Below are 21,928 nucleotides of genomic sequence, written 5' to 3' on the forward strand. Positions count from 1 at the left end.
TTGTACAGTTAAATTCTGATATACCGTATCCAAATCTTCATGTACTGTATGTTGAAAAACAAATGCTTGCTCCATCGTGTGAACATACTTTGGTCTTTAAAACTAAATTCCATGGCAATTTTCTTAAAAAATGCAAGAACTAACATTTGCAGGATTCATACTTTTTTAAACTAATCTTTGTATGAAAACAGAAGCTTCGTTGCCATAATAATGTTACCCAATTCCATTCTGAGAAGTACTGTATATATTCTGGGAGAAGAAAACGTTGCAAGAGCCTAAAATATAGCAAGCAATACTGTGTTCTATAATAACCAACCATGCAACAGTAACATGCAATATAAAGTGGTGGGACAACTTTAGCATGCTAATCCTCTCATTTTAGTACTGCTAACTAAAAAGAACACCATGATCAAAAGCTAGATCATTTGCAATGTTGATAATCCATCCGAGATAGAGTTTAAACCTTACCTTCATAATTGACCTGACCATCACCGTCAATATCTGCCTCCCTGATCATTTCGTCAACTTCCTCATCAGTGAGTTTTTCTCCAAGATTAGTCATCACATGCCTGAAAACAATTGGCTTCATTGATAAATCACGCCTTAAATTTTCTCATCACCATTACCTAGAAGTCCAGGATGTTAGGTTGTCTAAATGGTCATGGAATGTTTGACTTTAAACGTTATGAAATAAAATAACTCTAGTAGGCAATGTACTAAATGCATCTGAATTACTGGCGGTTAAGCCATGGGATCACTTACACCAACACAGTGGTCGATAGCCTGAACCAAATAATGAAGCAAAAATAAATAACCCTATTTGACTTTGGAGTTACCAAATCATGAAAATTTTAAAATGCCATCACTATACATAAACTACAGTACCTAAGGATTTCTAAATTTAACTCTTACTCAACCAACAAAACCCAGAGTTGAAATATTATGCAAATTACCACCCTATGATTTAGAGTATAGAATTTTATTCCTCAGTTACAGTATTAGTTCAAATCGGTCAGGCAGATATACAGACCTAAGCTCAGCCGCAGAGATGAAACCGTTGCCGTCCTTATCGAAGACCCTAAATGCTTCCCTGATTTCTTCTTCTGAGTCGGGTGTCCTTCATCTTACGCGCCATCATGGTCAGAAATTCGGGGAAGTCGATGGTACCATTGCCTGAAACAAGGTTAACAAAATCAGTTCTCTTAAAAAGCTTTCATTCTTAAATACAACCAAAACAATAGTTGACAACCAATTTTATGAGAATGAATTTTACATAACGGCCATTCAGGGCTTTAGTGAAACGGGAGGACCTTTGGTAGAGAGTGACTTCCAAGATAAGATGCAGCAATGGGTTGCAGGAAGCTGCAAAGACCCTTTATTAATGCACAAGTGTACAATAATGGCTTTGTCCTTATAAACAAATTCAATAAAATCAATAATGTTACATTACACTTATCCACAAGAATTTAGGTCAAGAAAGCACCCCCTAGATACGATCCATCCAAGTGAAAATAAGTTTGGACCCAGAAGTAAAGCGTGTCTCAGAATTTCACACTAATGATTCTGAAATCTTTGAACAAAATACAATATCAAGTATAGTTCAGAATATTTTTCTTATTAATTTGCAAAATTTAAAATATTCTCTGGTCCTAAGACCAACAGTATCAAAGGTTTTCTTCATTAGCGTTTGATAAGGTCCACTAAAAATTACCTTTTAACCGAGACTTTCCTGAGCAGCATATCACTACAGTTGATATACCTGCGTATTGCCATCAACCTTACATGCACAGGTCTTACAGTTGGTAAAACAAACAATTTTTATCTTAATCCTATGTTTACTCACTCTTTCATATGCTGAAGCTTCTAAAAGTAACATTCAATACAGTATATCAAAACATGTATTTGTTATAAAACCAAGTAATGAAAATTTTTTAATGATCAGAGAGAGAGAGAGAGAGAGAGAGAGAGAGAGAGAAAGAGAAAGAAAGAAAGAGAAAGAAAGAAAGAGAGAGAAAGAAAGAGAAAGAAAGAGAAAGAAAGAGAGAGAAAGAGAAAGAGAGAGAAAGAGAGAGAGAGAAAGAGAGAAAGAAAGAGAAAAAAAAGAAAGAGAGAGAGAGAGAGAGAGAGAGAGAGAGAGAGAGAGAGAGATTGATTTTCCATTTATCAGACTTCCATTACAGTAGTCCATTAAAAATTTTTGCTAATTGCAGAAACATTCAAAGAATCATGATTTTAAAATTACAAAACCAATCTGATATACAATCCCACCACTGTGCAGACTCGGAACTAACACTCATGTTTAAATATCTTTAATAAACATAAATAATATCACTCTACCCAAAAAAAAGTTACATAGCATTGAAGGTCATGTGATATTCTATGCATTTTTCCTAGACAAACTGCAAACCTAACTTATTTCGAAATCTGTTAATCCTTCAGCAATCTAAAATAAGCATATCCGACAGTATCATTTAGAGCTAGAGCGCTCTCTCTCTCTCTCTCTCTCTCTCTCTCTCTCTCTCTCTCTCTCCAATTGCTTGAAACAATGTTCCGTATAAAAATATACTTCAGAATTAGTATAGAGAAAAAAAAAAGTTGAGCCTTAGAATTCGAAATAAACATTCCGGTAAATAATAGGAACATAAGCGTGATCGTCTCTACATGATTGCAGTTAATGAACTTTCATGAAACTAGTTAAACTTAAGCCAGTATTCGCAGCACCCTGTTTTATCATTCCTTACTTTCCAGGTAGCAAGCTACTTGCCAATAACCTTAGTTAACGATCAGTCACAACTGACATTAATTTGGTTTTAATGATGCCTAAGATACTATGGGACTATAAGCCTAAAATATTATATATTATATATCTAATATTATATATTATATATATATATATATATATATATATATGTGTGTACACACATATATACACATATATATATACACACACATATATATATATATATATATAAACACACATATATATATATTTTTTTTTCAGGTAGTTATATACGAGAGAGAGAGAGAGAGAGAGAGAGAGAGAGAGAGAGAGAATTTGTACCGGCAGCGGTATCGGCTGCCAGAGAAACATCTCTGCAAGGGCATTGTGTCACCCGTCGGGACAGTGAGGACAATGAGGCACACTGGAGGAAACATCACAAAATGTATGCAAAAAAAGTTCAACGTTACTCAGTAAAAAGAGCTAATAATGGCCATAAACTGTATTTGTCAAGTTTCATTTTTGAGGACCAATATGGTGTAGGGAGGGAAAATTTCGCCTATGTTGACGCTCAGTAAATTCACTGACTATTACAACGCTGTAGTTCAAAGCTAAGATATAGCAAGGACGTTTCAGCCGAAAGTAAATAACGGCCATACAAAGATGCACTTGCCACTTACTTTCCTAAGGAAATGACTATTGTATAGTGGTAGTTCCGGACCAACATACCACTAACCCAGAAAGTAAATTTACAACTGCTATCATTCTCACGTGTACCACTCCCACCACCTCCAACGAAGACTAAGACTTCGGGGAGGGTGTTAGTCAGCCATGACGATTAAACCTACTAATCTCGCTAACATTAACGCATTTAGACCATACTTCAAACAGTTGCACCTATATAGTGTCTTCAAAAGCAAAGTTTTCATGAGCTACTTTAAATAAGATTCGTAGGGAGTTACACACTTCAAGAATGAAACGAGGAAGAAAGAAACCTTCCGTGGCCGGAGGTACTGGGCCAGGGGCTACGCTACCTTGGCCACCTAGCTGTTGGTGCCAAGTGGGGCGGTGACACTCCCACATAGACTACAGGCAAACTTACTCACAGTCTAACCCCCAACTAAGGCCACTATGGGGATACCAATTCTCTTCCCTCTTCTATGTGGGCATAAGAGTTGCCGAGTCCTTAACCACATTTGCCTAGTGGAATGACAAGTTCTTTTTTACGGAATTTCTTACACGTTAACTTACAATAGCAAATTAATAACCATGGCGTCAACTCAATTCCTTTTCCCTAAACCATTTTGAAAGCATACGTTAAAGGTTTACTATAATCATCTCATAATAGTACAAAAAGAAAGAAAGTACGTCCTTTCCTTACATTGTAAAGTTCGTCCCTAAGGCAAAGTGAGTACTATATTAACGAGGCCATACTCAGAAATTAAGTATAACGCAAGCGGACTCCTGTTTAATAGAACACTGAACTCGAGTGCAAAGACATCCAGATTGGATACTTAGTTGGAATTATTTCTATACTAAAAGTAGAATTGGCTACGGTTCGCAATATCAATATAATAAATTCTTGAGAGAGAGAGAGAGAGAGAGAGAGAGAGAGAGAGAGAGAGAGAGAAACTTTTCTATCTAATCTCAAAGCATAATTATGGGGAATAAGTAAACTATTATATATCATAATTAGTCATCAATACTCCTCAAATGACAATAAAACCTCGTCTATTTACATAAAACTGGTCAAAATCATAAGTGGCGAGGAAGGAGGCGACGAGGAACCGACAGGTGAAACCGAAGGGCTCTGGGACAGTTGCCAAACATCACTACATCCATCACTATACCAAGTCCTCCAGCAACATTTAAAATTGCAATTTCCGTCCCACGTGTCCTCCCACTTAATTGTTACAAACTAATTTTCCAACAGTTATACGTTACCGTTATTAACCAATCTAAGCGAACCTTGCCCACTGATCCATTTCGGCTGTAAACTCAAACATTTCATAAATTGGTGACCTTATTTCATAAACATGGGACTTTCTCTATATTTCATAAACTAGAGTAAATTTAATAAATTAGAGACTACATTTCATAAATTACCGACATTTCATAAATTACTGACTACAGTATATTTCATAATTTATTGACCATTTCATAAATTACCGACTCCATATTTCATAAATTACAGACTGTAAAAATATATATAATGCGATAGCCGCCGACAGCTAATGCGGAGGTTTATTAATAGTCAAATTCACTTTTGTTAAAAAAGTAGTTTTAAAAGTACCCTCCCACTAAATAAAGTATTATGAGTAGTATTGACGTAACTATTCAATAAACACTAGAATCTAATGGCACCTTTGTAAAATTAAACTATAGCAGAGATAAGATTTATAACATTTTGAAATTTCACAATTCATAAAAAAATATTCAATCTAATACTGTAAGTAGAATTATAGTTTATATATATATATATATATATATATATATATATATATATATATATATATATATATATATATATATTATATATATATATATATATATATAAAACTTGAATGTTTCTTGAACTAATAATGTAATAAAAATTTTCAAAAACATAAGTCCTGACGAAGAATATATGGGTAGATCTAATACTCATTAAAGGTATGCTACATTTTTATCTTTTTTTTTAAGTATCAGATTTGCTCTTTATATTTCTTACATTCCACACAATAAGGTTGAAATTACATGGGGACGAGTTGTCAATTTAATATGGGTTACTAAAATTAAGACTTGACCAATCTGCAAACCAAAGAAACAAACCACCAGACAATATCACATCTACATTGATGGTCTTTTCTTTAAAAGGTGAAGACAACCTTCACTTTGTAATATGTGCAATTTAACGAAATAAACATCGGCAGTGGCCCCCTTATCCTTCATTTCGAGTATGGAACAGTTAATAGGAATCAGGGATATAAAACTAACATGAAAGTCAGTGTCAAGCAAGACTCAACACACTTGAGACTTAGTTCTTTCGGGGTCATTTTCAAAAATGATACTTAACATTTGCAATTTCTATATTAACGGCAATTTCTGTATTAACGGACCCACACGCACATCTACAGTATACAATCAAACCAAATTAAAGCAAAATTGAAAATAACTCACACGCACCAAACTCCCTTGAAACCTTTCATAAAAATCTTAGGGCCCAAAACCTTTTCAACTCTCAACGCGACCGAACTCACACCAGCAATTAACTATCTAACGAAAAAAACAACACAATGCTTATGGCTTGGAGGAGACCCAGGGTGTTTGGTTTCTTCTGCAGACTAAGTCGAATGGAATGCAGAGTTGCAGATAGTTGCTCGAATTACTACAACAGTACGAAAATACCGGATGGAACAAGAGCATTTGTCATGATTTCTTGTCAATGTTCAGCAAGAGCAACGGTCACTTTTGCCCGCATGAAGACATTAGGTTTAATACTCAATTCTTGAATGTTCGAGTACTTAAAATTTATTTTACTTAACTGCGCCAGTTGTGGCAAGAAATGAGGGTTCACCCCCCCCCCTCTTCATTTTTGCGTAAATGCTCCGCTCACCCCCCCCCCTTCATTTTTGCGTAAATGCGTGCGGGAAGAGAGAGAGAGAGAGAGGAGAGAGAGAGAGAGAGGAGAGAGAGAGAGAGAGAGAGAGAGAGAGAGAGAGAGAGACTATCCTATTCCCGATTCAAGCTTATACAGCTTCAAATGTTACACTATCAATTTACGTGGAAAACAACCCTAGCTATAAAGGAAAAAAAATATTTCAACCTTTAGCACGATTGTAATATTTCGATACGGTCATAACTATGCTTCTCAACAACCGATCATGCATCCTTTGCTTTACTTTTTATCCGGAACCGCAAGCAACCTAGTAAGATTGGATACTATTCTTAGAGTGACAGTTTGGTGTTGGGTGCCAAGGCCGTGCCGGTAGGTAGGTAGGCTAACAGCGCTTGATTAAGGATAAAACGGTCGATACTCAACATGAAGCACGTGGACTACTATTTGTTGAGAGAGAGAGAGAGAGAGAGAGAGAGAGAGAGAGAGAGAGAGAGAGAGAGAGAGAGAGAGAGAGATTAACAAATACAACCTTCGTACTTATGTACGATTGATACCATTGTGTACGATTGATACCAAAAATGATTAAAGTTCTGCCGCCTACGAAAAAAGTTCAAATTCACATAAGTGAACAAGAAATATTTCATTAATAACTAAAGTTATCATAGCCGATTGACAAAAAATTAAATATAAAAGGAATTTTTTGCTTGGTCAAAATTCAATTCTTTAGAGATCCCAATATTGACTGCTTACTGTATGACTGACGATATACTGCAGAACATGAGGCTTATTTCAACCAAACAACCCCCCCCCCCCTCACAAATTAGTGTGATTTTACTATGAAACAATGCAATTTCTTTTCGTATAATAGCGGTACAATAAAGGCCAAGTTCATCTTTCACTTGTCTGGAAAATGAAACCTGGTGAACATAGTCCAAGAAAATATATCCGAACTCCTTAGCTCCACACCTCCAACGCATACAGCAATGGCGAGAATAATAGTGCGTGTTTTGACATCGTTGCGTAGAAACAAGCTACGGTTATCGAAGAAAAAATTATGCCAGCGCTGAGAGGCTAATATGGGGACTGCATACCGATTCATTTTTCTCAACTACTCTGCGTGTACAGTACTGTATACACGTTGGTAAAGTCTTAAACACAGGGATCTTGAAACGAAGGAGCCAATTATTATTCATGGTCAACTTGGTACAAACATCGGGGTTTGACCTGTTCTCATCCTTCTCTAAAAGAAAAAATGCTATTTCTAAAACTATCAAGTGTCTTCCTCCACTTCATGCTCTTAACCATTTGCCTCCCTTCCGACATCTCATCCTACAATAGGCTAAGTCTTTACCATTTAAATTAGGGTAATACTGCTCTCTTCACATGTCCTTCCGAAATACCCATTTCACCCCATTCATGACTCTCTCGCAACGCCTCATTCCTGTACCTCATACCCTTTTAATATCCTAATTCCTACGCACGGATAACGGCACACTCGTCTTTATTAATTAAATTGGCCTTTTTGCAAAGCCCTTGTCATCTCTTTCCACCAAAGGTGCTTTGATCCTCTTTCAACATGAACTTCACATCCTCCCTCATGGCTTAGAGCATGTCAAGTATATAAAATTCTCTGCCAGTTAACGCTTCTGGTATCTAGTGTCATCTCTCCCTACATGCGATACCATAACCAACTATATAGCTCATTTACCTTCAAACCACCATCTGTCAGATTCCCGTATCCCTCTTACCGTTCTCTGAATTTCTTCAGTCGGCCGTAACAACGGGATCAGCGTATTACAAACTCAATGCATTTCAACTTCTTTACCAACAACCCACTCCAAAATTAGATTAATTTCAAGCCAAAGAACAAGAAGGGTACTGGGGATCCTTAGCGATATTATCGAAGACCACAAGTCCGTCCTGCAACTGGCCAGTTATTACCGTTTTCCTTGTTCTTATATAATTTTCTTCCCACCCTGTTATCCTTACCTCTTCCTTGATTAAAGTAAAATTCGATTGAAGATCAGTTCCTTTCCTTCTGCTGAACGTACCCTTGATTAAAGTAACATTTCGATTGAAGATCAGTTCCTTTCCTTCTGCTGAACGTACCCTTGATTAAAGTAACATTTCGATTGAAGATCAGTACCTTTCCTTCTCCTGAACGTACCATCAACATTTAAATGTGTACCCGGTTCCCTTTAGATGTTGAACAGCCATGAAAACACATCTCAAAACCTATCCCATATGCCATACATTCCCAAACCCTTCCACATTGCCTCCTTATCAGTTGTATCCAACTTTTTCTGGTCTGGGTCTTTGTATGACAAATATTGTACCTCTTATTTCTTCTATTTCTCGCTAATACTGAACCCACCACCCTTGTCTAACCACGCTGCTCTTGTCTAATGTCTCTCTGCTCTGGTCATATCAGTTATTTCTCTTCATTTCTCAAATGGGCTTGAATACCATCAACCTAGTGCGTGAAGATTCGTATGTGGCCTTTCTTGGTAATTGACGCCCTTTTATAATTAAAGACTATGCGGGGAAAATTAGCTCACAGCTAAGTGATAATTTAACGAATAAGCAAAACGGCACTCATTATTTTATTAATAACTCAGGAAGGTATCGGCAAATTGCATTACGTCCAAAAGATAGAATATGTTGAAATCTTTGATCTATAGGAATAATGCCATGTGTTATTGGGAAGTTATAAAAGCAACACTACTTTCAAGTAGAACTTCAAGACTGACGGCCGAGTAGAAGTGCCCAAAATAGAAAAACGCCTATCTGCATATGATAAGACGAACTAAAAAAAAAAAAAAAAAAAAAAAAAAAAAAAAAAATTGAGATCTGAAAAGTTCAAAGGCTTATGTATCTTATAAATTTTTAAACCTTATCAACCGACGAATACTACGTGCGGTTTTCATAAACAAATTTTCATGGAAAAATAGAAAGCTAAAAACCATTTGATATCAAGTCTACTCACCGTCAGCGTCGACTTCGTTGATCATATCTTGAAGTTCGGCTTCTGTGGGGTTCTGACCAAGGGACCTCATGACTGTGCCCAATTCTTTGGTGGTGATTGTGCCATCACCATCCTTATCGAAGAGGGAGAAGGCCTCCTTGAATTCAGCAATTTGTTCTTCGGTAAGTTGATCCGCCTATTCAGAAATGAGAAATTGCAAGTGAATTAAAATTAGCACAACAAGGAAAACAAACAGGTGAATACATGCGTGTAAGCGTGTATATTCTGTAAATGTAACTTAGTGTATAAAGATTTGTGTATGAATGTGTGCAAGTACACACGCGGTCAAGGTGCTTTTGTTCAAATACCTTATGAAATGCCATGCTCATCCCAGCATGCAAATTCATGACCAATTATTTAAAGCAAAAGTGTATTGAAGGTTAGATATTATAGTTTCATTCACATTACTCTCAAGTTCTTGCGATTAAAGTCACCCAAATAAACGAGTCTGGTTCTGAGAACACAGTTTGATAGGATAATTCGAAAAAAAAAAAAAAAAGAAATCTGTAGCAAAGACTACTTCCAATTACCTCAATAGAAACTGCACACCAACCTTGCCCCAGATGAAAAGAAAACTTGAAAAAAAGTCCTATTACTTGTGTCTAGTACCTACTACCGATCAACCGAGCCAAAACTCTCCCCATTGATTCAGCTATACAGCACTTATTAATGTACAAAACTATTTCCAAAGGAACAGATGGAAGCTTGTCCCACCACCTCAACCAAGCCAGTGATGACTCCCCAACACAATCACAACTCAACTTTAAGGAGTCTTAAATGCTGAAGCCATCGACCAAGTCTCGTACGACTGTCATTACAATATTGCAATCACGTATCCTTCAACTTTATACATTGTTTCAAGAAAATTCCTTAAACACTTAAGACTTAAACCAACTTAGCTCGTGGTCTGCTTATCTGGTACCACCTCACGCGGAAAACCTGAGCCCCCTAGGGAGGAAGGGAGGGCATTTTTCATACACGAGCACGTACTCAAAATTCGTCCACTGAATACTTCATTTTGATTTTTCAAAAATACAATATCACCACGGATGCAGTTTCTAATTCAAGTTGTTTGAAGCAACAAGAAAATCGGCATCAGCAATTAATTATCTATTATAACCACTTGCATTATAGGCACCTTAGGCTACTTTACTTCCGTGGTAAAATCTTTGCAACTAATCTATTTCACCTGATGCAGTTTAAAACTATTTGTATCCATGATCAGGATTTGATGTTCTTCAATTCCTCAGCCTCAGCTTTGCAACACCTCGATCCAACAATAGAAAGAAGTTAACATATGGTTTCTCACTGTATCTACTGTAATAACTTTTGATCACCATTACCATGAATGGCTCTTTGAATTTCCGAATCACACATAAAAATGAGGCAGTGTCCCTGCTTATGAAATATAATACTTACTCATTAATTAGGTATAGACTGCAAGTAACGATTTATTGAAGTTAAGGCATTTACCAAATTGTCTTCACTATTAACATTAAAGATCATACATTTTTTTCAGTTCCCCTATCATCATCGTTAACTGTACGCTTTATCAATCATTGTATTAACTTTGTTATCTCTACTAGTTCCACCAGTAAAAAATAGTTTCCATTTGAGATAAACCTCGGATCAATAATTAAATGATCTTTAAGGTCTTGGACAACCTTGATTTACTTCATGAGATTTTACTAGTCTTTGGAAGTCTTTCTATCCGAGACAAGTTTCCTATTAAAAGATACAGTATAATCAAATAAATTTAAAGATTACATGTTCTACATCCTTTCCAATGACCCAAAATTCCTTTTTTTTTTTTTTTAAGATTAACGATCTGACATTTCTGCGAAGTCACAAGCTGGCTCCACCCGTACATATTCTCTAGTTGAACATCATAGTATCTTGCTGCGCAATCGTTACTTCGCGTTCAGTAAGAAGAATTTTGTTCGCTGTTATAGTTCTACTTCCATTTCAGCAATAACTGAATTCATCCACATAACTCATTTGTCAACCTAACTTTATTAATGCATTCAGTGAGTAGTTAGCTTTGCACACTTCATCGATGCCATATTGAAAGCTGTAGACGCAATTTTCATGAAGTCACGCTTGACAAAACTCACATTCACATCTTTTCCTTTGTGGCAAGCACATTCTTCTCCTTTCCATTCATAATGCTATATTTTCCATACACACTACTGTCACTAGAGAGAGAGAGAGAGAGAGAGAGAGAGAGAGAGAGAGAGAGAGAGAGAGAGAGAGAGAGAGAGAGAGAGAGAGAGAGAGTTACTGGGAACGTAGTTATTGATCCCGGCGACGTCTGCTGCCACTGCCACTTCGACTCTGCTCCTCTCCAACTAATTTCTCTCGAATAAGAAAATCTAATACTGAAAACAAACACGCAAACCACAATTTAATATCGACATGCATGTAATACATTACACACAAATTATAAACATACTTATACAGAATTTTTATTTTGTATTACAATGTATACCATAATTTATTAGATTAAACGCATTATTATTGGAATGTCAGAAGTCGAGGATTAAAAAAAAAAAAAAAAAAAAAAAAAAAAAAAAAAAAAAAAAAAAAAGCTGGACCAATGAAAGTGGTCTTACTGGCGACAGTCCGGAGAAAGCCCTGGTTAAGAGCAGCTGTCAAAGACTGTTCGTTAAAGTTAACGGTCACAGCCGTGGTGGCGGCTGCAGCATCGACCGACCACTGATGAGTTTTACATGTATGAATTTGGGTTATACAGCTGGTAGCTGGGTCCTTTGAGGCCATTCAGGGCTCTAAGTGCAACTGGGGCGAAAATCCAGCAGTTGCTGGAGGAAGAAAGGAAGCGGGAACAGAATTAAAGTAGGAAATGAAACTGGTGCAACCGATATAACACTGCAAAGACACTCGGTAACCAGTTTTGAGGGGCGACAAGCTGGGTTGTCGTTGCTCGTGCATTTGCATAGGATACATCCCACAGAGCTAAGACATCTAACAGCCTTGCTATAAAAAGGTCTCCAGCTTTCAAAAGATTAATAGGTTACCAAGCAAATCTACAACTATAGTCAAGCCACTAACAAAAGAAATTAAATTAAATTATGTTCGGCAAGTCTTCCTTACGAATCCTTACAAACTTCGTCATATCAATTACGACCAAAGGCAGTCCTGCCACATTCGTTCTTACACTTAAGTGATGTATAACAGGCTACGAACAAAAGCATTAACAAAATCAGATTCTTAATTTTAGTATACCTCAATTCATTCATTAGGTACATAAATACTATTATATTTCCTAATCATGAAAAGAAACCTCTCGCCAGGTTTGGCTTTACATTAGAATACTAATACTTTTTTTTCAATCTGAATGTAAAATTAAAATACTGGTTCAGTTACATGACGAAGGTTGCCCTTCATTGCCTCCTTAATGCTAGCTGATTAATAACATTATTGCCCATCACAGGCATACAAAGCAATAACCAGCAACTTTAAATGCCTCGACAAAAAAAAAAAAAATGTGATTCGAAAAAACATTGTCCAGAAGGACACACTATCAATATTATAATTATTACTAGCGAAAGCTACAACCCTAGTTGGAAAAGAACGATCCTATAAGCCCAAGGGCTCCAACAAAAAAATAGCCCAGTGAGGAAAGAAAATAGGGAAAACTAAAGTAATACGCAATAAAGATTTTTTTTAAAAGAATAAGATTAAGAGATCTTTCACATTTAAACAATAAAAAAGAGGAGGAGATAAAGATAGAATATTATGCAGTGCCTCAAGCAAGAGAATCTATCATGACAGTGGAAGACCATAGTACAGAGATTTGAAAATCGTTTGATTACGTTGTATACTTCTCCTAGAAGAGCTGCTTTCTATAGCTGAAGAGTTTCTTCTACCAATACCAAGAGGAAAGTAGGCACTGAACAATTACAGTGCAGTAGTTCTTGAGCGAAGAATTTTATATAGCAAGCGTAAATTGGTCTAGTAAAACCTTTGTAATTTCACGTTCAGCCATGGCCAACGAGTCTTCAGTCAAATCTTCAAGCATGGGTAAAAACCATCACTTTCAATCAAGGGCAGCAAGCCTCATTCCGCCTAAAATGTGAACTATATAGTTGGATTATCAAGATGACGAAGGGAAGACGACTTATTCAAGGATGTACCTGAATGAACGCCGCTGGGCAGGAGAGGACGTGGTAAACCAAAAGAAATGTGGCTGATGACAAGACGCAGGGCTGTTGGATCTGAGAATTGAGCTGAAACTCAAGAGATACAGCACAGTTAGAGATATGGTGTGAATTCATTGACGCCCTATACATCCCGTGGGTGCCAGATAATTAAGTATCCAGCTAAAAACAAAATAAAAGGTCGTATCCACTTTATATATATAAAAAAAAAATTTCATTCACTCACCACAATTACCGACACGAAAATTCTCTCGTCTTTGAATATACACCAAATATGAAAGAAAGGTGCTGGGGTGGTACTCATGTGTTATTACTTCAAGTAAAACTCCGTGTCATTAATTATCTTAAAAAAAAACAAAAAAAAAAACAAACACTACTGATTAAAATCGGCCATTCTTTAAATCAATCCATGTAAAGGTAACCACAAAAGTTATCCTATGAAACGTCAAGTGAAGTGGTTCACTAAATACTTTGTATTAACTACACTGGTGGACGATATCTAGTGAAGAATCATTAAACAAAATTGATAAAATAGTAAAACCTTTATTCGCTTTTATTGATAATCTAAAACTCACTAGTGCGAGAAATAACAGATCGATCCAAACGTCTAATTCTACCAGTAAGTATTGATACATTAAAATCATCTACATTGATTAAAAACACGTCGGCAACAAAATCTCTAGACTGTCAACCTTCAACCCATTAATAGACCTTGAATACTTTAGTCCATACACTTTCATCTCTAGCTATTGCCTTAAGCAAAACGCATCCCCAACACACCAAAGATGAGATTTTCAAGTTATTCTACAGTTGGTTGTATAAAGAAAAAAAATTGTAAGAATAAATAATGGTAATATAAGAACTTTCATTAAGCTCCTGCTAAAATATTTTTGATTTATTAATGTTTTAAATTAAGTCACCTGGTGGATAAAACAGAAGAGACCCCAGAATTAGGTCAATTTGAAATGTCTAATCAGTAACTTCAAAACCCAACACGTGTCATTTTGAAGACAAGAAACAATTGACAAATTTCGCCGAAGTAGGTCTAATGACTCAAACTTCATTGAAGGTATTACTCTATCCTGGTGGTTTCCGTTGAATATGTCAAATAAATCTTTTACATTAAATATATTTTTTATAGCAAAATGGATTCCATATTAATGCAGTCACCTGTCAATTTCAGTTAACAAACCACTACGCAATGGACAATCTTCAGTCAATTTCAGAGAAATAGCGTTCATCTGGAACTACTCAAATGAGTGGCAAGTCCTTCAGCAAGCCAATCTCAACTAAGTCTTGTTACTCTATATTCTGTTGATTTATTATTTTTGAAATCCATATTCAGTCAGTTCTCGAAAAGTATATATTTTTGTAAATCGTTAAATAGGCAGTCAAAGAAACATGTCAATTATCACAAAGGAAAACCCACAGGCAGAAAATACAGCTTACACTCCTCAACAGCAGTTTTTCAATAGTAATTGTTCTCGTAAACGTCACGCCTCTAAGTAGCATCTTCAAAATGAGGAGTTTCACACTATGTAGTCTTTGAATGAAGTCAAAAAAATTTATCGAGTCGTTCTTCATATGAAGGATGTGGATTCGTCATCATTCAAATGGAGGTTGTGGATTCATGTCAATCTTCTATTGAAGATATCAGTGCCGTGGCAATCTCCCAATGAGGGTAGCGGCGCCGTGGCAATCTCCAAATGCAGGCAGCGGCGCCGTGGCAATCTCCAAATGCAGGCAGCGGCGCCGTGGCAATCTCCAAATGCAGGCAGCGGCGCCGTGGCAATCTCCAAATGCAGGCAGCGGCGCCGTGGCAATCTCCAAATGCAGGCAGCGGCGCCGTGGCAATCTCCAAATGCAGGCAGCGGCGCCGTGGCAATCTCCAAATGCAGGCAGCGGCGCCGTGGCAATCTCCAAATGCAGGCAGCGGCGCCGTGGCAATCTCCAAATGCAGGTAGCAGTGCCGTGGCAATCTTCAAATGAAAGTAGCAGTGCCGTGGCAATCTTCAAATGAAGGTAGCAATGCCATGTCAAACTTGAAAAAAAAATAGACAGATGCCGTGTCATATTAAAAAAAAAAAATAGTAGTGAAGGTGGCAGTGCCATGGAAATCTTCAAAATGAAGGTAGCAGTGCCATGGAAATCTTCAAATGAAAGGTAGCAGTGCCATGGAAATCTTCAAATGAAAGGTAGCAGTGCCATGGAAATCTTCAAATGAAAGGTAGCAGTGCCATGGAAATCTTCAAATGAAAGGTAGCAGTGCCATGGAAATTTTCAAATGAAAGGTAGCAGTGCCATGGAAATTTTCAAATGAAAGGTAGCAGTGCCATGGAAATTTTCAAATGAAAGGTAGCAGTGCCATGGAAATTTTCAAATGAAAGGTAGCAGTGCCATGGAAATCTTCAAATGAAAGGTAGCAGTGCCATGGAAATCTTCAAATGAAAGGTAGCAGTGCCATGGAAATCTTCAAATGAAAGGTAGCAGTGCCATGGAAATCTTCAAATGAAAGGTAGCAGTGCCATGGAAATCTTCAAATGAAAGGTAGCAGTGCCATGGAAATCTTCAAATGAAAGGTAGCAGTGCCATGGAAATCTTCAAATGAAAGGTAGCAGTGCCATGGAAATCTTCAAATGAAAGGTAGCAGTGCCATGGAAATCTTCAAATGAAAGGTAGCAGTGCCATGGAAATCTTCAAATGAAGGTAGCAGTGCCATGGAAATCTTCAAATGAAGGTAGCAGTGCCATGGAAATCTTCAAATGAAAGGTAGCAGTGCCATGGAAATCTTCAAATGAAAGGTAGCAGTGCCATGGAAATCTTCAAATGAAAGGTAGCAGTGCCATGGAAATCTTCAAATGAAAGGTAGCAGTGCCATGGAAATCTTCAAATGAAAGGTAGCAGTGCCATGGAAATCTTCAAATGAAAGGTAGCAGTGCCATGGAAATCTTCAAATGAAGGTAGCAGTGCCTTGACATTCTTCAGTTTAGTTTTATATGAATATTACAGTTTCATAAAACATTCAGATGAAGGTTACAGTTCAAGAAGTTTTCCTTTGGTCGAAGATTACAGCTTAAGCAGTTTTTCAATAATTGAAGGTCCTATTTTCAAAAGTTTAACTTTATTTTCAAAAGTTTTTTCTCCACTTCTTCAGTTGAAGGTTCGTTCCAAAAGTTTTTTCTCCACTTCTTCAGTTGAAGGTTCGTTCCAAAAGTTTTTCTTCAGTTGAAGTGACTTCCAAAAGTTTTTCTTCAGTTGAAAATGACGGTTCCACAAGTTTTTCTTCAGTTGAAAGCGACTGTTCCAAAAGTTTTTCTTCAGTTCATAATAACAGTTCCAAGTTTTTTCTTCAGTAGAAAGTGACTGTTCCAAGTTATTCTTCAGTAGAAAGTGACTGTTCCAAGTTATTCTTCAGTAGAAAGTGACTGTTCCAAAAGTTTGTCTTCGATTGAAAGTGACTTCCAAAAGATTTTCTTCGATTGAAAGTGACTGTTCCTTAAGTTTTTCTTCAGTTAAAAGTGACTGTTCCAAAAGTTTTTCTTCGGTTGAGAGTGACAGTTCCAAAAGTTTTTCTTCGGTTGAGAGTGACAGTTCCAAAAGTTTTTCTTGCGTCGAGAGTGACAGTTCCCAGTTCTTCTTCAGTTGAAAGTGACTGTTCCCAAGGTTTTTCTTCAGTTGAAAGTGACTGTTCCCAAGGTTTTTCTTCAGTTGAAAGTGACCGTTCCCAGTTTTTCTTCAGTTGAAAGTGACAGTTCCCAGTTTTTCTTCAGTTGAAAGTGCCAATTCCAAAAGTTTTTCTTCAGTTGAAAGTGCCAATTCCAAAAGTTTTTCTTCAGTTGAAAGTGCCAATTCCAAAAGTTTTCCTTCAGTTGAAAGTGACAGTTCCAAAAAATTTTCTTCAGTTGAAAGTGACAGTTCCAAAAAATTTTCTTCAGTTGAAAGTGACAGTTCCAAAAATTTTTCTTCAGTTGAAAGTGACAGTTCCAAAAATTTTTCTTCAGTTGAAAGTTCCAAAAGTTTTCCTTCAGTTGAAAGTTCCAAAAGTTTTCCTTCAGTTTAAAGTGCCAGTTCCAAAAGTTTTCCTTCAGTTAATGCCAGTTCCAAAAGTTTTCCTTCAGTTAATGCCAGTTCCAAAAGTTTTCCTTCAGTTGAAAGTGCCAGTTCCAAAAGTTTTCCTTCAGTTGAAAGTGACTGTTCCAAAAGTTTTTTTTCAGTTGAAAGTGCCAGTTCCAAAAGTTTTCCTTCAGTTGAAAGTGCCAATTCCAAAAGTTTTCCTTCAGTTGAAAGTGCCAATTCCAAAAGTTTTCCTTCAGTTGAAAGTGCCAATTCCAAAAGTTTTCCTTCAGTTGAAAGTGCCAATTTCAAAAGTTTTCCTTCAGTTGAAAGTGCCAATTCCAAAAGTTTTCCTTCAGTTGAAAGTGCCAATTCCAAAAGTTTTCCTTCAGTTGAAAGTGCCAATTCCAAAAGTTTTCCTTCAGTTGAAAGTGCCAATTTCAAAAGTTTTCCTTCAGTTGAAAGTGCCAATTCCAAAAGTTTTCCTTCAGTTGAAAGTGCCAATTCCAAAAGTTTTTCTTCAGTTGAAAGCGACAGTTCCAAAAGTTTTTCTTCAGTTGAAAGCGACAGTTCCAAAAGTTTTTCTTCAGTTGAAAGTGACAGTTCCAAAACTTTTTCTTCAGTTGAAAGCGACAGTTCCAAAACTTTTTCTTCAGTTGAAAGCGACAGTTCCAAAACTTTTTCTTCAGTTGAAAGCGAGTTCCAAAACTTTTTCTTCAGTTGAAAGTGAGTTCCAAAACTTTTTCTTCAGTTGAAAGCGACAGTTCCAAAAGTTGTTGAAAGTTAGTTACTGAAGCTTTTCTCCAGTTGAAAGTTAGTTCCAAAAGTATTTCTTCAGTTGAAGGTTGCCATTTCTAAAGCCTTTCTTCAGTTGAAGGTTACCATTTCTAAAGCCTTTCTTCAGTTGAAGGTTACCATTTCTAAAGCCTTTCTTCAGTTGAATGCAAGGTTAAAAAAAAAAGGTTCTCTTCAGTTGAATTCAAGTTTCAAAAAAGGTAAACTTCATATGAAAGTTTAGATTTTAAAAAATTTGAATCCAGCACTTGAAGGGTAGCTTCATATCAGCAAATCTTCAGTTGAAGTATACAGTTGCACAGGAGTTTCACTTCAGTTGAGGGATACAGTTGCACAGCAGTTTCCTTTCAGTTGAGGGATGCAGCCGCACAGAAGTTTCACTTCAGTTGAGGGATGCAGCCGCACAGAAGTTTCCCTTCAGTTGAGGGATGCAGCCGCACAGAAGTTTTACTCCACATGCAGGATACAGTTGCACAGAAGTATTACTTCACATGTAGGATACAGTTGCACAGAAGTATTACTTCACGTGTAGGATACAGTTGCACAGAAGTATTACTTCACGTGTAGGATACAGTTGCACAGAAGTTTTACTTCACGTGTAGGATACAGTTGCACAGAAGTTTTACTTCAGTTGAAGGATGGCTTCAAAAAACTATTCCTCCGTTGAAGGTTAGTTTCAAAGAACCTTTTCTTCATGTGAAGGTTAGTTTCAGAGAAAGATTTCTTCAGGTGAAGGTTAGTTTCAGAGAAACATTTCTTCAGGTGAAGGTTAGTTTCAGAGAAACATTTCTTCAGTTGAAAGTTAGTTTCAGAGAAACGTTTCTTCAGTTGAAAGTTAGTTTCAGAGAAACGTTTCTTCAGTTGAAAGTTAGTTTCAGAGAAACGTTTCTTCAGTTGAAGGTTAGTTTCAGAGAAACGTTTCTTCAGTTGAAGGTTACTTTCAGAGAAACGTTTCTTCAGTTGAAGGTTAGTTTCAGAGAAACGTTTCTTCAGTTGAAGGTTACTTTCAGAGAAACGTTTCTTCAGTTGAAGGTTAGTTTCAGAGAAACGTTTCTTCAGTTGAAGGTTACTTTCAGAGAAACGTTTCTTCAGTTGAAGGTTAGTTTCAGAGAAACGTTTCTTCAGTTGAAGGTTACTTTCAGAGAAACGTTTCTTCAGTTGAAGGTTAGTTTCAGAGAAACGTTTCTTCAGTTGAAGGTTACTTTCAGAGAAACTTTTCTTCAGTTGAAGGTTACTTTCAGAGAAACGTTTCTTCAGTTGAAGGTTACTTTCAGAGAAACGTTTCTTCAGTTGAAGGTTACTTTCAGAGAAACGTTTCTTCAGTTGAAGGTTACTTTCAGAGAAACGTTTCTTCAGTTGAAGGTTACTTTCAGAGAAACGTTTCTTCAGTTGAAGGTTACTTTCAGAGAAACGTTTCTTCAGTTGAAGGTTACTTTCAGAGAAACGTTTCTTCAGTTGAAGGTTACTTTCAAAGAAACTTTTCTTCAGTTGAAGGTTACTTTCAAAGAAACTTTTCTTCAGTTGAAGGTTACTTTCAAAGAAACTTTTCTTCAGTTGAAGGTTACTTGCATAGAATCTTTTCTTCAGTTGAAAGCTACTTTCATAGAAACTTTTCTTCAGTTGAAGGTTACTTTCATAGAAACTTTTCTTCAGTTGAAGGTTACTTTCATAGAATCTTTTCTTCAGTTGAAGGTTACTTTCATAGAATCTTTTCTTCAGTTGAAGGTTACTTTCATAGAATCTTTTCTTCAGTTGAAGGTTACTTTCATAGAATCTTTTCTTCAGTTGAAGGTTACTTTCATAGAATCTTTTCTTCAGTTGAAGGTTACTTTCATAGAATCTTTTCTTCAGTTGAAGGTTACTTTCAAAGAAACTTTTCTTCAGTTGAAGGTTACTTTCAAAGAAACTTTTCTTCAGTTGAAGGTTACTTTCATAGAATCTTTTCTTCAGTTGAAGGTTACAGATACAATGTAGTTTTCTTCAGTTGAAGGATACAGATACAATGTAGTTTTCCAGTTGGAAAGTAGTTTTTCTTCAGTTGAAGGATACAGCTGCAAGGAAGCTTTTCTTCAGTTGAAGGATACACATACAATGAAGTTTTTCTTCAGTCAAAGGACACAGTTGCAAAGTAGTTTTTCTTCAGTCAAAGGACACAGTTGCAAAGTAGTTTTTCTTTAGTCGAAGGATACATTTGCAAAGTAGTTTAACTTCAGTTGAAGAATACAGTTGCAAAGTAGTTTACCTCCACTTGAAGGATACAGTTGCAAAGTAGTTTAGCTCCAGTTGAAGGATACAGTTGCAAAGAAGTTCTGCAGTTGAAGGATATAGTTGCCAAAAAGCTTTTCTTCAGTTGAAAGACCGTTTCAAAGAAGTTTCTCTTCAATTGAAGGATACAGTTGCAAAGAAGTTTTTCATCAATTGAAAGATGCAGTTGCAAAGTTTTTCTTCAGTTGAAGGATACAATTGCAAAGATGAAGATAACCAGGAGTTTACCATGACAATTCTACAGCCATGCCACGCAATTCGTCAAGTTGAAGTATGCCTGCGGCTATCTTCACATAGCGCGCACAAAAAAAAAAAAAACTTAGGCAAATCTCTAACCAAGCCAAGTTGATAAATGTAACAATTGTCACCAATATATTGTCAAAGGAGGATTTTATGTTAATCAGTAAATGGCAAGAGGTCCAATTCAACCAACAAAAATACGAGACTAGCTGTCTTGAGGTAAAGACATTTAGGTTACTCGCATCAAAGCTTCCCAACGTAGGCAGTACATATCCTTGAGTTCCGTACACAATGCTTCAATAAAATTGCAATACAGCACTCCTACCTTTTCATTTCAACAAATTAGCAAGGCCTCTCGAGGGGCTTTTTGCTTTACACCACCGGATGCGAGCCAAATCAATTACCTTTCAAGCAAGAGTACCTCGTCCCTCAACAGAATTGTTCCCCCAAAAATTCCAACAACAAAATTTCAATATAAATCAACGTATAGACTTGTTTAAGACCATTTAATATTCAAGAATATAAGGCTCAATTCAAGTTACTAAAAAAAGTGATTGCAGATGGGTTAAGAGGAAAACAGCATAAAACTTTAGCGATGCCAGAGGCACTAGCAAATTGCCTTGCACACTAATATGTTCAAGAAAAAGTAATGTAGAGCCCCATCACCACTCAAAGCTAGGAAGTCATCCTGCTCCAACTCCGAAGGGCAGCCAGACAGCCAGTCTGATTAACAGCTTTTCGCCCGCTGTAAGGTCTAATAGCTACCCTCCTAAACAGCAGGAAGGTCAGACAGCACACCTCCCAACATAAAGCAAGACCGACACCCTCCTCGATACATTTGTTAGAAGAAAGGACTAACAGCCAATTACACTCATCAATAGCATCTTTCATCTGATGAAAAGCAAAACACTAAACTTTATCAAGCCTGGAAAGTCTTGACACCAACTGCCTTCTCCCATCTAATCAATGGAGCATCAAGGATCACAATTCCAAGAGGGCCACGGAGCCAATGACGACTTCTAAACTCCCCATAAACATCAAACGTCGACGAAATA

The 21,928-nt window shown here is 36.8% G+C and overlaps 1 protein-coding gene across 1 annotated transcript in view; it reads right to left on the bottom strand.

Moving 5' to 3' along the window:
- Window positions 1-21,928, bottom strand: part of LOC137649787 (calmodulin-like) — a 32,760-nt gene that overhangs the window by 4,031 nt on the left and 6,801 nt on the right. Inside the window, 4 exon segments of the mRNA XM_068382731.1 lie at window positions 469-569; window positions 1,031-1,110; window positions 1,112-1,173; window positions 9,304-9,478. Of these exon segments, the coding sequence (XP_068238832.1) occupies window positions 469-569; window positions 1,031-1,110; window positions 1,112-1,173; window positions 9,304-9,478 (418 nt within the window).

This window comes from Palaemon carinicauda, chromosome 1 (assembly GCF_036898095.1).
Source record: "Palaemon carinicauda isolate YSFRI2023 chromosome 1, ASM3689809v2, whole genome shotgun sequence".
In the NCBI taxonomy this organism is placed as follows: domain Eukaryota; kingdom Metazoa; phylum Arthropoda; class Malacostraca; order Decapoda; family Palaemonidae; genus Palaemon; species Palaemon carinicauda.